Source organism: Eschrichtius robustus, chromosome 8, assembly GCF_028021215.1.
Source record: "Eschrichtius robustus isolate mEscRob2 chromosome 8, mEscRob2.pri, whole genome shotgun sequence".
Classification (NCBI taxonomy): domain Eukaryota; kingdom Metazoa; phylum Chordata; class Mammalia; order Artiodactyla; family Eschrichtiidae; genus Eschrichtius; species Eschrichtius robustus.
Window position 1 is genome coordinate 73,360,336 of NC_090831.1, and position 16,854 is coordinate 73,377,189.

The window sequence follows — 16,854 nt, forward strand, 5'->3', positions numbered from 1 at the left end:
TATCAAATGGGAATTTGATGACTACATGTCACACCATACAGAGCACTGTTGTGGTTCAGAAGTAAGTTTTGAAGTTATAGAAACCTTTTTCTTAAACCTTTTTTTAAGGAAATCATTTAACCCCAAAGGGTAGCTGCATTTTTGAGATTTGTAATCTCTTTTAAAAGTTCACGTTAAAATATTTCCAAGTAAATTTAAATTCTTTCTCGGTTGGTTCTTTAATTACAACCTGTATGTTTGCCTGTTGATTTGTGGATGTTTGGAATGCTGAATGAAAGGTGCCGTGTTGGATGTTGAGGAAGGAGCACAGGGTTGAAATCAGTCCCAGGGAGAATCCCAGCTCTTCCACGTGTCAGCTCCATGACCCTGGCTAAATTACCCAACCTCTCTGAAATTGTTTTCTCAGCTATAAAATGTGCTTACCGACAGCAGCTGACTGATCGTGTGCCTCTGAAATTGTCGTCCAGCCCTTCCTTTCCTTTCTACTTGCCACCTCCCACACTGCCATGTTTCCATGACAGCTGTCCACTTAAAGCTTGATGTCTATGTATAGAATCCTGGCAGACATTTTTGTATGCATAAATGATTATTATATTTACACTGACACGTAATCTGTTAATAACAATTGGAAAATATTTCGTACTGCTCCAGAACTTCTCTATTCACTTAACAGTGTATCATGGACACCTTTTTATGTGAGCAGGAATGAGCAGGGTGAGAACTAGCTCATCTTTTTTGATGGCTGAATAATATTCCCCTATTGGGAATTACTGTGGAGTAAACATCCTTGTGAGTACCTCTTTGTATACCAGTCTGAATATTTCTATAGGATAAATTCCCAGGAATGGAACTCTGCTTCAGAGACATGGGGACTATTAATTTCATAGATACCACCAGACTGTCCTCTAAAAAGATTGTGCCAATTTGCAATTTAAAACATACAGGGTTCCCATGAACTTATGGTTACCAGGGGGAAGGTGGGGGGAAGGGATAGATTGGGAGCTTGGGATTGACGTGTACACACTGCTGTATTTAAAATAGGTAACCAGGGGCTTCCCTGGTGGCACAGTGGTTAAGAATCTGCCTGCCAATGCAGGGGACACGGGTTCGAGCCCTGGTCTGGGAAGATCCCACGTGCCGCGGAGCAACTAAGCCCGTGCGCCACAACTACTGAGCCTGCCCTCTAGAGCCCACGAGCCACAACTGCTGAGCCCACAAGCCACAACTACTGAAGCCTGCGCGCCTAGAGCCCATGCTCCACAACAAGAGAAGCCACCGCAATGAGAAGCCCACACGCTGCAACTACGGAAGACCACTAGCTCTAGGGCCCGAGTGCCACATCTACTGAGCCCACGTGCTGCAACTGTGGAAGCCCGTGCGCCTAGAGCCCCTGCTCCGCAACAAGAGAAGCCACTGCAATGAGAAGCCCGTGCACCGCAATGAAGAGTAGCCCCCGCTCGCTGCAACTAGAGAAAGCCTGCATGCAGCAATGAAGACCCAACACAGATGAAAAATAAATAAATTAAATAAATAAATTTTGTTTAAGTTTAAAAAAATAAAATAGATAACCAACAGAGACCTACTGTATAGCACAGGGAACACTGCTCAATATTCTGTAATAACCTAAATGGGAAAAGAATTTGAAAAAGAGTAGATACATTTATATGTATAACTGAAACACTTTGCTGTACACTTGAAACTAACACAGCATTGTGAATTAACTATACTCCAATGTAAAATAAAAATTATAAATAAATAAATAAAATAAAACTTACAGGGTTCCCATACCATGACCAACCCTGAATAGTGTCATTCTGTCCTTTCTGCCAGTCAGGCAAAAATGATACCCTCTTATTGTGATGGCTTTCTTCCTTTCTTCCTTCCTTCCTTTCTTTCCTTCTTCTCTCCTTTCTTTCTTTTCTTCCTTTCTTTTTATGAGATTGAGTATCTTTGATAGTTTTTGCTTCTTTTGGATTGTCTTTTCATATTTTTTATCCATTTTTCTGTTGTATTGTTTTATTGATGTAATTTGTTTTAGATGTTTTCTCCCAGGTTGTCATTCATCCTTTACTGTATTTACAGTGTTTGCTGAAGAAAATTTCTGGGTTTTTTGGTTTGTTTTTTGTTTTTGTTTTTTTAAATAAATTTACTTACTTATTTATTTTTGGCTGCATTGGGTCTTCGTTGCTGCCCGCAGGCTTTCTCTGGTTGTGGTGAGCGGGGGCTACTCTTTGGTTCGGTGCACGGGCTTCTCATTGTGGTGGCTTCTCTTGTTGCGGAGCTCGGGCTCTAGGCACGCGGGCTTCACTAGCTGTGGCTCGTGGGCTCTAGAGCGCAGGCTCAGTAGTTGTGGTGCACCAGCTTAGTTGCTCCACGGCATGTGGGATCTTCCCAGACCAGGGCTCAAACCCGTGTGCCCTGCATTGGCAGGTGGATTCTTAACCACTGCGCCACCAGGGAAGTCCAGGATTTCAGTTTTAAATAGCTGGATCTATAAATCTTTTCATCTCAAGCTTCTAGATTTCCCATGATGCTGAGAAAGGACTCCACATCCGAAGGTCCTCTTACGTTTTCTTCTAATACATTTTTCTAGCTCTCCTTACATTTAGGTCTTGCATCTATACAGTTTCTTCTTATACATGGTGTAAAGCAGAGATCAAACTTACTTTCTTCCAAATGGGTGGCCAGTTGTCTTGCTTTCACATATTCTAGTGCATTTTCTCTCTAAGATGAAAGAGAGACCACCTATAAGCATATCTTATAAATATCTTGTAAATGTCACCTTGTAAATAAGTATCTCATTATCTTGCTGGACTTTATTCTTTTTTTAATCTGTTAGCACCTACTATTTTATTCGCTGTATCTTAGAGTATATTTTGGTGACAGAGGACAAATCCCCCTCATCCTTATTTCTCAAACTATTTTTGGCTCTTCTTAAGTGTTACTCTGCCAGAGGTACCTGATTGTCAAAGTTAACTTACTCCCCCAAATCACTGGATTGTCTTAAATTTTTGTGTTAATACAGGAATAATGATTATCTTTATGATATGGCTTTTTCCCATCTTAGTCATGGTCTGTCTCACCATTTATTTAGCTTTTATTTTATGTTCTTCAATAATAGTATATCATTTTATTTATATAGATCTTGCTGTTTTTAAATTCCTCAGTGTTTCACATGTTTTTTTGTTACTATATGAATGGGATCCTTTTCCCATTATATTTTGTAACTGATTTACTAGCATTTGTGTATTTACTTTGTATCTTATGTCTACCATCATCTAAATTTTTATTATCTGAATATTTTTTTTGTAATAAATTTTATTTTCCAAAACATAAGGCCAATGTGTATAAGGCAGAAACCCTTAGAAGTACAAGGAGATTCTGGGGGAAGGAAAACACAAACTCAATTCTCTTTCAAAGTTTGACAAATAAAGTATAGAAGAATATAAGTAAGGATCTGTATGAGACAAACTCTGATTAATAAAGAACTTTACTCTTAAAAGAGAGTATTCTCCTTACACCCTACAGAACAAAAGCCAGTTATGTGCATAGTCATAAAGAAAAGAAATTCTAGGGACTTCCCTGTTGGTCCAGTGGTAAAGAATCCACCTTGCAATGCAGGGGACGCTGGGTTCGATCCGTGGTCAGGGAACTAAGATCCCACATGCTGCTGGGCAACTAAGCCCGAGTGCCACAACTACTGAGGTCGCATGCCTCGACTAGAGAGGCTGCGTGCTGCAAACTACAGAGCCCACTCGCCCTGGAGCCTGCACGCCACAATTAGAGAAGAGAAAAACCACACGCCACAACTAGAGAGAAGCCCGTGCACCACAACGAAGAGCCCGCATGCCTCAGTGAAGATCCTTCGTGCCACAACTAAGACTCAACGCAGCCAAAAATATAATAAATAATAAATAAATCTTTTTAAAAAAAGAAAAGAAATTCTACAGGTTACATTCTCTGGCTGTGATGCAATAAGACTAGAAATACAGCAACTAACAGTTAACCATAAATAATCTGATCATATGGAAATTTTAAAACTCTTTTCTAAATAATTCTTCAAATTAGTTTATTCTTGGATTAAAGAGAAAATTAAAGGTAAATTACATATTATTTAAAGCTGAACAAAAATGAGGACGGTTTATTTAATAATATATAACTAAATGTTCTATCATTAATCAAAACTAAAATAATAAATTACCCAAGTTTCAACTCAGAAATAAATTTTAAAAAACAAAGAAACTAAGAGGGGGGATTTAAAAAGATAAAAGTAGACGTCAACAAATTATTAAATAAAACAGTAATCCTCCCAAAATAGAAATAAATCTTGAAGTCAGTTTCTTTTAAGTAAATAATATAGCTAAACTCCTGACAAACCTGATTGATATAAAGAGAAAAAAATTTTCTTTCTCAGAAAACCAAGAAAATAGATGAGATTAAAATAATTACAAGAAATACTATGTACAAATTTAAGCCAATACATTTTAAAATCTGATTAAAGAGTTTCATAGGGAAATTCCATATTATTACCAAAACTAACGCAAAAAGAAGTTGAAACCTGAACAGACTAACTACCAATAAGAAATTCACGAGATTGTTAAAGACATAATGCTAGGAAAGATCCAGATCCAGATGGTTTTACGAGTCCTTTCAAAGGACTGATTATTATGCCATTTAAAATATTCCAGAATATAGAAAAGGATGGAAAGTCTGCATATCCTTAATACCAAACATGAAAAATTACACACAAAAATACTATAGATCAGTCTCATTCATCAGTATAAGTTAATGTCCTAAAATAAATATTAACAAATAGAATCCAAAGGTCTAGTAAAAGAATAATAAACCATGATTAGGAATGATTTATTCCAAGAAGGGAAGGGTGGTACAATATTGGGAAATCTATTAATGTAATTAATATATCATTAATAGAATAAAAGAGTGATCAAATGGTCATTATTAATAGACATTTTAAAAAGCATTTGATAAAAATCTGTTACCCATTTTGAGTGGTCACTAAATTTTAAAAGGAATAGAAGGAAACTTCTTTAATATATCAATATTTTTCTTATTATTTTAGTTGTCTAAACACTTATTTGATGATCATAATAAGTATCACTGATTAAAGTACTGAAAATGAAGATAGTGCTACTCAAGTGTTTTAGAATGGGTAATCAATCAGAAATCACAGACTCTTTAGAACAGCTTAAAATCATGCTGTATTCAGATTAAACTTTTCATCTCATATGATGGTTAGACTTTATTTCGAACTGAAGTGAGAACATCAATATGTGATCTCACAATATCTGTGTATGTCTGTAAACCACTGGACTGGAACTTTATGGACAGTTTGCCCCTGCACTTTGGTATACAGTGTATTAGAGAAATAGGGAAGTGTTCCTCCAGCTAGAAATATTAGTAAAGCAGAAATAAATTATGTAACTAAAAACTAGCGCCCAGAATTGGACACTCTTCTTAACAAAAGTGGTGAGTATCTTCTTTTTGGGGGTTGACTGATAATAGAATTTTGCCCACTTGTCTTCTAGGAATGATTGCCTTAAAATCATCAATTTTTTGTTTGTTAAAACACAATTGTTATGTGCGCAGTATTATGATGGGCATTTACAGACATAATGATGGATGAAATTGGGTCCGTGCCCTCTGGAAGGACCCATATTATGAACTGTGTTACAAAGTATGATTTTTAGGTGGCAGTTGGTTCAGGGAGGTGATGATGTCAAAACTGAGCTTTGCAGGATAAGCAGAATTTCAACCTGTGAAGGAGAAAGTAGAGCTTCCCAGACTAGAACAGTGTCAACAAAAGCATGGAGGCAGGAACTGGAGGATACGTTTGTATAATTGAGTGGTTCTCAAACCTAGCCAAGGGTTAGGGTTACCTAAAGAAGTTTAAACAAAAAAAAAAGAAGAAGAAGAAGAAAAGAAAAAGAACTCCAGGGGCCCCACCCATGGAGATCTAATTCAGTTAGGGGCAAGATAAGGGCCCAGACACATGTGTTTTTCTAAAGCCCCATGGATGATTCTGATGTACAGTCAGGGTTGAGAGCCAGTGGTGTGGTCTCGTGTGGGAAGGATATGGAGGTACTTTATGGTCACTCACAATCCTGTGAGTTGACTGGGCTCAACTGGGCAGTTCTTCTGCTCCATGTGACATTGGAAGGGGCCACAGTCACCTGGGGGACCAGTCAGGCTGGAATGTCCAAGATGGCTCACTCACATGGCCTTTCAGCTGAGAGCTCAGCTGGGGCTGTCGATTGGAACATCTTTGTGGGCTTCTCATTGCATAGCAGCTGGGTTCCAAGAGGAAGCATCTCAAGAGCAAGCATTCAAAAAGGCCCAGGCAACCAGGCTTCCTATGACCTAGCTTTGGCAGTCTCAGATGTTACTTCCACCATATTCTGTTGGTCAAGCAAGTCACTAAGGCTAACTCAGATTCAATGGAAAGTGAACTAAACTCCAATCCTTAATGAGAGGAGTGTGCATATAAGGAAAGAAGGAAATTGATGGCAACCATTTTTTTTTTGAGAATTGCTACTGCAGTCTTTAGGCACTAAGTACTATAGCATCAAAGTACATAAACAGAATTTCAGGAAATTTAGACATCAGTGAAAGTACAGTTAAGTAAAACAATAAGTAATGATAAAAAGAATCTGAATAATATAAAATGCTTATGTAATAGATTTATGTATTGAATTCCTTTATATACCTTCGTTTCAGACATCCATAGAATTTCTGCTCCCCACAAAAAAGAAGCACTTGAACCCCTATATACTCTTATAAATGTGGAGCCTTAATGATATGGTTGTGTTTGTTTTATCTATTATTATACAGTGCTCAGTATTAAATGGGGTTCTTCCCATTCTCTTCCTCTGGATGACTTTTTACACATGGTATAAACAATTGGGTTATACATTCTCTCTCAAGTTCTTCTTCATGTTTTGTTTTCTGGAAAGAGTGACATTGAAGGGGGCTTTATTTTGATTCCCCACAGTCTCATGATAAGAGTAGTTTTGACTTGTTCGGGTGCTCTGTAGACTTCAAGGTCACCATCCAGCAGCCACTGGAATAATCTTCCAATTTCCCAAAATTGCTGACGTGGGAATTGAGCTGAAATCGTTGCCATCATCTGTTTTCCATGTATTGTTTTTTAAAGCCCCTTAAGAAAGAAATAATTGTTTTAAGGTAAGGGTTTGTTTAAGTCTTTGCTTTTGCTTTCTGAAACTCAGTTATTTTATCACACTAGTAAGACACCCAGAGTCTGAGGTGGGAACCCAGGTTGTGGGGATGATGTAATTTCCTGGCCTGTCAGTGATGAGTCCTGGTTACTTACTGCTTCTATCTGTGTCCCCCATGTGATTTTAGGAGTTCTTTCCGAGCTGAGTCTTGGCACTAAACCACCTGGGATGAGGAGTCAAGCAAACAGCCGTCTCCCTCAGTAACACTCCGCTCCGTTTGCCGTTTCAGGTCGTCACGCTGTGGTACAGAGCTCCAGAAGTCTTGCTTCAGTCCAGCTACGCCACCCCTGTGGACCTCTGGAGTGTTGGTTGCATATTTGCAGAAATGTTTCGTAGAAAGTAAGAAATACCTTTTGTTTCACTCTGTCTCCCTTGGAAAGAAACGGTTCGGGTCTTGGATGATTTAAGTGGTAGCCTAGCATCCCTCTTTCAAGTAGGAACATGGTATCCAGCTCCACCTGCCTGCGGCTCCCACTTCCAAGCATGTCCTGAAACTGCCTTCTCAGTGCTTACAATGTAGTTGCGTGTGGTTGTAGCTTCCGGCTCTTGGAAACTCTGTTTGGAAAGGAACACTCCAGTGTTCGTACAATTTATTTTGTTTTTGTTGGTGATGAGAGGATGTGGCAAACATGAAGCACGTTATGGTTTTCTTGTGTGAGGAAACATCCTCAAGGTGGACTTTTCCACAAGAGGAGGACCAGGGCTGTTAAGTATATGGAAATTTTGATGGTGGCTTGAAAAAACAGAATGTTTAGACTGAAAAGGCACAGGCAAGAAAGCTGTCTGCACCATTTCAGAATACTTTAAATGCTGTCATGCAGAGGAGAGGTTAGACATATTCAGGCACCATAGAGAGCAGAACCAAAGATATTAAAATTACAGAAATAAAGATTTTTGCTCAAAGGCAAAAAAAAAAATCTAATGATTAGAGTTATCTGAAGAGAGGATCAGGGTTCATGAAAATAGTGCTTTCTCAATGGGTGTCCAAGAAGAGACTGGACCACTACACACTGTAGATGTTTTCAGTGGCATTCGTAGAATGGGTGGGTGGGCTAGATGACCTCCAGGGCCCCTCTGAGTCTGAAAGTCTGTGGTTCATTTGTTTGATTTTCAGGTCATAAGAAATAGCCAAACAATATAATAAAGATCTGCCAGGAAAATAATCCAGACCTGGGTACTAAATTCAGCCTGGTCAAAATTAAACAGAGAGCCTAATCATAATCTAATCTCTCTTTGTCTTCTATTTTTATTTCCATGGGAAAATGTGAGTTGGGAAGCTGAATATTTTCCCACTGGACATGTTATATTCAAAACGTAGCTACGTGCTAGCTCACAAGAAAAAGATGTAGTCAGCCATTTCTTGCTTGTCTGTTTGTTTGTTTGTTTTAACCAAATGAAGTTTTGTTCATGTAATAAATTTGGGGAACTATTCTAGACCTCAGCAGATTCATCTGTAGCTCACAGAGGGGGATCATGGCAAGGTGATCAAAGTACACAGATGTTTAATGCAGGCCTATTGTGTGCCAATTACAGGACCAAACCTCTTCCTTGTGTTACCTTTTTATTCCTCACGATAAGAGATAACTGAGATGCAGTGGTAAATTTATTTGTCTAACATCAAACAGCTAAAAAGTATGAGGGGTATTACTCCAGAGGAAGTCTTGTGACTCTGGTGGTGTTTTTCTACCAAGGAGGGAAGAAAAAAAAAATTATATTGAATTCAGCTGCAATGTTTGCCAAATAGGCTAAATAAGTGGTTTTGGAAGTGTGGTTCTTGGACCAGCAGTATCCAAAAAGGTGACCTTTTTGGAAGTGCAAATTCTTGGGCCTCACCCCAGACCGACTAGATCAGAAGCGCTTGGGCTGGGGCCCAGCAACCTTTGTTTTCACAAGCCCTCCAGGTGATCCTCATTCATCCTCCAGGGTAAGAACCACTGGGTTGGATGAGAGAATCAGCGGGAATGGTCAGTCGTTAAATGTGCAACTCCCAGACCTCTCTCTTGAAATTCGGATTCATTATTGGACTGAGGCCTGGTGTTCTTGTTTGTTTTGTTTTTTTTTAATTTTTAAAAATATTTTATTTACTTATTTATTTGGCTGCTTTGAGTCTTCGTTGCTGCACGCGGGTTCTCTCTAGTTGTGGCGAGCAGGGGCTACTCTTCGTTGTGGTGCACAGGCTTCTCATTACGGTGGCCTCTCTTGTTGTGGAGCACGGGCTCCAGGCACACAGGCTTCAGTAGTTGTGGCATGCGGGCTCAGTAGTTGTGGCTTGAGGGCTCTAGAGCACAGGCTCAGCAGTTGTGGCACACGGGCTTAATTGCTCCGCAACATGTGGGATCTTCCCGGACCAGGGCTCGAACCCGTGTCCCCTGCATTGGCAGGCGGATTCTTTAACCACTGCGCCGCCAGGTAAGTCCTGACATTCTTGTTTTTAAACGTGCATCATGTAATTCTTTTCATCAGACAAGTGTGGAAAATTTGGGGTTAAAGGCTTATTGTCAGAACCAGGAATAATTTACTGTCAGTATTGCAGTGTGGGAGTTGGGACAGTCATTTCAGTTCATCCCATGAATAACTTGGTGCAGCTGAGAGTTGATTAGAGAAGTATTTATTGGAATTACTTTGATGAGTCTAGGATTGTCCTCAAATGTAAAGATTGGGTCCTTCTTTTGTTATGGGGGAAGGATGATCAGTTATTTTTCAATAGTACAAAACTTGAATACCAGCCATAATTGATGATAAAAACAATCTTCTGGAAGATGTTAAAAGAAAGATGAAATTTAAGATATGTAGTGTTAAAGTGTTCTCTAGTAAGGGATGTGCTTTATTTTTAAGTATAGGTAGTCAGCACTTAGGGAACAATTGCAGCCCAAATTTTCATTTTATAGCATTAAAACATTCTCCCACTGAAGTGGTAGTATAGTTGGTAATCTGGTTCCCAGTCTAGCTTGCAGAGAATCCTGTATAACCTGGAACATATACAGAACATTATTTATCAAAACCTATTTTCTACTTACAACATTTTTTTTCTAGGGGAAAGTCCATTCTATGTTCCAATCCAGGATGACAGGAATACCCATCTCTTCAGCCCAGCATTGGGTCTCAGAAGGGAGACTCAGTATTGGAGGCTCAGAGAGAGACTCCTTTGACAGCAGCAACAGTCTGCTTCACTTTTCTGGGAAAGTGAGATGTTGGGTAGAGACCCATTGGCTCTTCAAATGTGCACAAAAGAAAGTACCCCTCTCTTGGAGCCTTGCACGGAGATAGTAAATTGAGAAATAATTGCCGGGAGCGGGAAGCAATATCAGAATCCAGGCGCGTGTGCCTTTAACGCTGAAGGACAATGGATCCATCTGGGCCTGCCACCCTTCCTGGGGCGGGTGCTCTGTCTCTTAGGTAGTTCCTGCCGGTTTGGATGTGACCTTGAAAACAACCATGGGATCTGACCCTTGTTCCTGCTCAGTTCACGTTTGGTATTTCCTATGATAACACCCAGATATCTGAATGTGAAGCCGTCTCATTTATGCCAGCTGAGTTCTGGGGTCCAGCCACCGGCTTCACCTGCTTCCAGCTTAACTCCTGATTCAGTGCTGACCCACCTGTTGCAGTGTCCGGCTGAGAACTCACGAGCCGTGGATTCTGGAAGCAGACTCCCTCATTGCCTTAGGCTGACCCTAAATCAGGGAGTCCTGGTATGCGTCCACTCAGGGTTCCTCCTTGTTGCTATGGCAGTAGTTCCCAAACTGTGTCATCTTTTTTAACACCTGCATGGTTTTTGCCATATTCATGATAACTATACTTACTTAATTTCTTTACTATCTTAAATTAATTAACTTTTTATTTAGCCTCATCTTAAGCAAAAATATATAAAATCACAGAATTGATGAACCAGTTATTTGTCTAACATACACTAACATTCATATATAACCATTAAAATTAAACAATTCAGTCCATGTTCAGCCCCTGAAATCATCTCCCATATCACCCAGGTGTGTGTCACATGTTGGAAACAGATGTTTCATTCATTCTGCAAATAACTTTACTGAGTGGCTACTATACGCAAGGCCCTTTTCTAGAAGGATAACCTACACCTTAGTGCAGAAGAGAGGCACTGCATTTGCAATTAGTCAATTAACCAGAGCTGGGGTAAATGCTGTGAAGTGTAGGTTTCTATGAATGGGTATAATGAGAAGCTTATCTCCACAGAGGAAAGAGATTTCTCAATGGAAGACTAGAAGTCAGGATTAACCTTCTTCAGAGGTCGTATCCTAGTTGTTTATATAAGAACATTGAGGAATAACCATTTATGCATCAGCAAGGCTCACCGTCCTCCCTAACCTAGGGAGAAAAAAAGAAGCAAAGAGAGTTAACAGTTGTGTCATGTGACAGACCCAGGGCCGGGCCCTTCACATCTATTATCTCACTAAACCCACATTCTGAGGACTGTTTTCCTGTTTCTAGGTGATGAACCAAAGCCTTCCACAAGGAGTATAAATAACTTGTCCATAGGCATACAGCTCTTAAATGGCAGAGCCAAATTTGAACCTAAGTCTATCTGACTCTCTAACCTTTGATTTTCCCACTCTGCCATGTTTCTACCCTGGCTGTGGTTTTATTAGGTACCATATTTTTTCTAGAATGTTTCATGCATTATTACAACGTAGCAGCAACAATATTTTAGGGAGGTCAAGAAGCAAACCACACATCTAATAGCTTTGATTTCTAGCCTTTCCTATAGTGGAAAGGCTGCCCAATTTCTGTGATATTGTAAAGAACTGCATGCCTTTTATTCTAAAATGTGATACCTAGGAAATATGAACTCAGGAAAAAGAATCTTAGGGCAGATGGTTGACAAAGAGCCAGAGAGTTTAAATACCATCTGTCATTATTATCTGGGTTTAATAATTGCCACACTGACCTTCAATAGCGTTCTACGAAAGTAGATAAGAGTTGGATCTTTTATCTTCCTCCTTTAACTCTTCGTCAATGGGTGATCCATCTTTACTCCACATTGACTTATATATATATTTTTTGTTTGTTTGTTTTATATATATAAATTTATTTATTTTATTTTTGGCTGCGTTGGGTCTTCGTTGCTGCGTGCGGGCTTTCTCTGGTTGTGGCGAGCGGGGGTTACTCTTTGTTTCAGTGCGCAGGCTTCTCATCGCGGTGGCTTCTGTTGTTGCAGAGCACGGGCTCTAGGCGCGCGGGCTTCAGTAGTTGTGGCACGCAGGCTCAGTAGTTGTGGCTCGCAGGCTCTAGAGCACAGGCTCAGTAGTTGTGGTGCACGGACTTAGTTGCTCCGCGGCATGTGGGATCTTCCCAGACCAGGGCTCGAACCTGTGTCCCCTGCATTGGCAGGCGGATTCTTAACCACTGCGCCACCAGGAAAGCCCTTGAGTTATATTTTAATACTAAAAAACATTGCTATGAATTTGGTCAGTAGACAACTACCCAGCTTGAAGATTAGGATGAGATGGAGGGAGGGATGGACAGATGGATGATACTGACTGCTTTTTAACTTCATGGCAAAATAGACTCACAAACGTTAACTCTCCAGGTATCTGTCCGTTGCCTTGTAGTCCTGGTCAGAACTATTGTCTGTGTGGTTTGAAAGTTATGGGGTTTTCCAAGTGACGGCGAAGTCATAAAAAGAAAACGCACATTTAAAAAATAAAACATGTTACTAATTCTTTGAATATGGAGATTGTGGTAAACAGATAGTAATTCTTAGAAGTTCTGAGTTGCCAGCTCTACTGATCCCTAGCTAAGAAATGCCAAATGCCACCAAGAAGAACATACAGTCACTGTTCGAAGGAAACAAACAAGGCTTCATGGTTATACTCCCCCTTGGATGGTGGCCTCTCTAGGCTTGCCGTCATTGGTTTCTATGAATTAAACCCCCAGTAGCTGAGAAACTGACAGGGAAACTGTCCTTTGTGGCTGAGTGGTCTGTGAGCAAATATCTTTAAAATGTCACTGAGTGCCTTGCCAACTGTCCTACTGGTTACTGTGTTGGTGTTCCCCATATCTGAGCGCTTTCCTTAGTGACATCAGGGAAATGAGGCCCTTGACCAGATGCCCTGAACACCAAGACACCAACAGGCAAGCCCTAGTCTGTGAGAGGAAACCCATCACCTTAGGTTAGATCAGAACACGCGTGTGGAAACCAGGGCACTCACTGGACCTTCAGGTTTCTTGTCTTTTCTTGGATGTTTTCTTGGACCTCTTTTTTTCTTTAGAGAACCAACCAAATGGGAAGAACTCCAAAGAAACATTTTCTTGAGTGAGGAAATACCCAAGATGGGACCGAGGAAAAGATCTTGTTGAATAATGCACACAGGGTAGTTCTAAGTAAGAACAAATGAGTACTACCTTTTAATGTAATTAATGCTGATTTTTTTCTTATTCTTGATGTGTATCTTACTTTATCGTGAATTTATTTGTTTTCATGGAGTATACTGAGAAGCCACCATCAGGCCAGGTCTTTCCCTGTCGGGGCAGCTCTGCAGCCTTCCAGCTTCGCAACCCTTTGCCACTCCGATCTGGCACCCAGAGTCTGCCTGCCAGCCTGTATTCCTGTTTCCTGACTATTTGTGGACTTCCGATAAATTAATCTTTCTATTGTCACCCTTTTCCAAAAACTTGCCTTAAGGTTTTCCTCCTTAGAACCCTTGCGCTTCTTTTATTCTGGGTGCCCACCTGTCCTCTCTCATCTTCCAGAGCTAAACCTAGAAGCTGTCTCTTCAGGGAACAGACCTGCCCCTGCTCCGGCCCCCCCCCACCCCGCTCCCCCCCATATTCTGTGTGCACCTGTCCGGCAGTGCTTTTCTCAGCCACATTCCGTCTGCGCGCACACGTTGTCCACGCAGCTGCAGTCATTATGGGATGCAGAGCACGTTCTTTCTGAGGAGCCAGATACCTGAGTCCATTCCAGCCCTGCCTCTGCCAGCTCTGTGACTGAAGGCAAGCCCTCGACCTCTGGAGCTTAGTGTCTTTATCTGTAAAATGGAGAGGCCGGGATAAGACACCACATCCATGGCATTCAGACTGCTTCATAGAGACCTCATATTCCTGCCTCTATGTAGTCCAGGAGTGCCCAGCCCTTTTTGTTCCCACACTCAGCTTTGTTCAGAGCAACTTGATTTCATCTTTTTCGTATACTGGGCTTCTGAGATTTAAAAGGGTTTTAAAACATGGAAGTAGATAATGTCCAAGTTTCACTCCAACTCTAATATTCTTTGCTTTGGGGTAGAACTGTGGCTTGGTCATTTCTGGAACTCTTATCATGTCAAGCACAGCTAACCCTTGCTGACAGAGGTTATTACACATCCTTGTCATGGTCCTGAGCATTTGACATACATTATTCAGTTTAATCCTCCCAAGTGACTTGCCCCAGGATCCCACATACAGCAGAGCTGTATGACCTATGACAGGAACAGTGAACTGTAATGAGCTACCCTAGGGAGCTAGGCGGGCATGAAGTTATACAGGGTTGCAGTGTAACAGTTGGCGGGGGGCGGGGTGTGCATGTGTGTACGTGCCTCCCTCTCTACCCTACTATTCCTTTCTTTACACATTTAAATATATAGATATTCCATGTGGAATGTCTATGAAAGTCTAAACCAGATCTGTCCAATAGAAAACAGAATGTGAACCATGTCACTTTAAATTCTCTAGCAGTCATTAAAAGAGGCAAAAAGAAACAAGTAAAATTAATTTTAATAGCATATTTTAACACAGTATGTCCAAAATACTATTATTACAACATGGAATAAATATAAAAATATGAAATATTGAAAAAAGTATTCTCTTTCAATACTAAATTGTTAAACTCCAGTGTGTATTTTATGCTGACAGCACATCTCAATTCGGACTAGTTGCATTTCAAGTGCTCAGTAGGCACATGTACTATATTGGACACCACAGCTCTAAACCATCAAATGAAAAGGTAAATTAAAGAAGAAACAGACAACTCGCCGTTTTTTGGGAAGGGGAGAGAGAATGACTCACTGCCCCTCTACCCTAGGCTCATTGATTTCTCAGTCTTCTATCTCCTACATTGTTCTCAGTCTTCTATCTCCTACGTTGTCATCTTTTCTAGTTTGGGTGGAGGCTATAGAAGTTGGGGTCCTCGATGTAAAACCAATAGAGCTGATGTTGATGCAGCTGCCTGGCCTTTGTCCCTGAATCAGTGACGCTTGGGTGCCAACCTGCAAATACAGTGTTTATCAGCACTGGCAGATCTTCCCCAACATGTCCTCTTTAAAAATGCTTGCACCTGGAACCTCAGTCTCCACGATCTCTCACTCCACAAGCCACTTTCAGAAACAGGAATTGTTACGGGAAGGAGCAACTTAGGAGATGTAGATGCCAGGTAGCTTTATTTTTAAAAAAAAATTTTTTTTTTTAACCACAAAGTACGCTGGTAGCAAAAATGCCAAATGGCACAGAAATATAAGAAGTGAAATTGTCTTTCCTACACTCCCATCCAAAATCCACTTCCCAAAGATAACCCCCTGGATATATTTCCAGATCTCCTTTATTGCAAATTCAAAAGTGTGTGTTTACAAATACCTATATACATACACACATGCACACATCTGTCAGTTTCTCTCACAGAAATGGGCTTATACTATACACCGTACTCTTCTGTACGTTGCCTTATTCACTTTATTTTATCATGATATATTATTTCAGTTCATAGAGATCAAACTCATTCTGAAACTGCATAATTGTCAGCTCATTTATTTCATAGTTTAATTTCCCATTGGTGGACATTTAGGGGTTGGTTGGTGGGTTGTTTTTGGTCTTATTACAAACAATATTGCAGTAATATCCTTGTGCTTATTTTGTGGAACATTTGTCCAAGTATTTCTGTATGGTAAATTCCAGAAGTGAAATTATAGGGTCAGATAACATGCCTATTTAAAATTCTGCTAGCTAAACCAAATTGCCCTCCAGCAAGCTTCAAGTAAACTCTGTTTTTACCTTAAGGTGGGAAATAGGATTGAGATTCTCAAAGATTAAGAAATATTGTCAAAAATAAAACAAGACAAGGCCTCTTACGTAAGCCTTGGCTTCCTCCTACCTCTGTTACCCCTTTTTAAAAATATTATCCAGAGGAAAACCTAAGTGACCATGGTAATTATAAAAGCTGCTGTTAAGTTGGTTTGAAACATAAGAGACCTTTTTCAACTGTAAAATTAACTGTGGGTTTCCTTTTTATCAGTTGTGTATGATAGGGAAGGAATCAACCTCATTTTGTCAGTTAAAAAAAAAATTATCTTAAGATAAAGTCCCAAGCAGTTTTTCAGGCTAGTTTTTTCCAGTGCACAGACAGCACATGGAGAGTAATGTATATTGAGTTTTGCTCTCCCTTCCAGGCAGGATGTAGAGCATGGGTCCTCTCTTCCTTAGTCATCTTAGTCACCAGACCTATTCATCTTTACTTCAGATTTTGCCGTCTGGGTCTACTCATTGGAATAACTCTGGAAACCCTTGCATCAGCCCGGTTCTTGAAATAGGAAAAGAATCAGACTAATAGTCTCAGTTCTGCCTTAGTCAGAAAGTCTTAGGTCTTGCGGGTCACATCTTTCAA

At 40.3% G+C, this 16,854-nt stretch overlaps 1 protein-coding gene across 3 annotated transcripts in view; it reads left to right on the forward strand.

Annotated features, from left to right (window-relative positions):
- The window catches only part of CDK6 (cyclin dependent kinase 6), a 227,453-nt gene that overhangs the window by 152,546 nt on the left and 58,053 nt on the right, over window positions 1-16,854 (forward strand). For all 3 annotated transcript variants that reach the window (XM_068550663.1, XM_068550662.1, XM_068550664.1), the window contains exon 5: window positions 7,483-7,592. In XM_068550663.1, coding sequence (XP_068406764.1) covers window positions 7,483-7,592 — 110 coding nt within the window. The remainder of the gene's footprint in view (window positions 1-7,482; window positions 7,593-16,854) is intronic.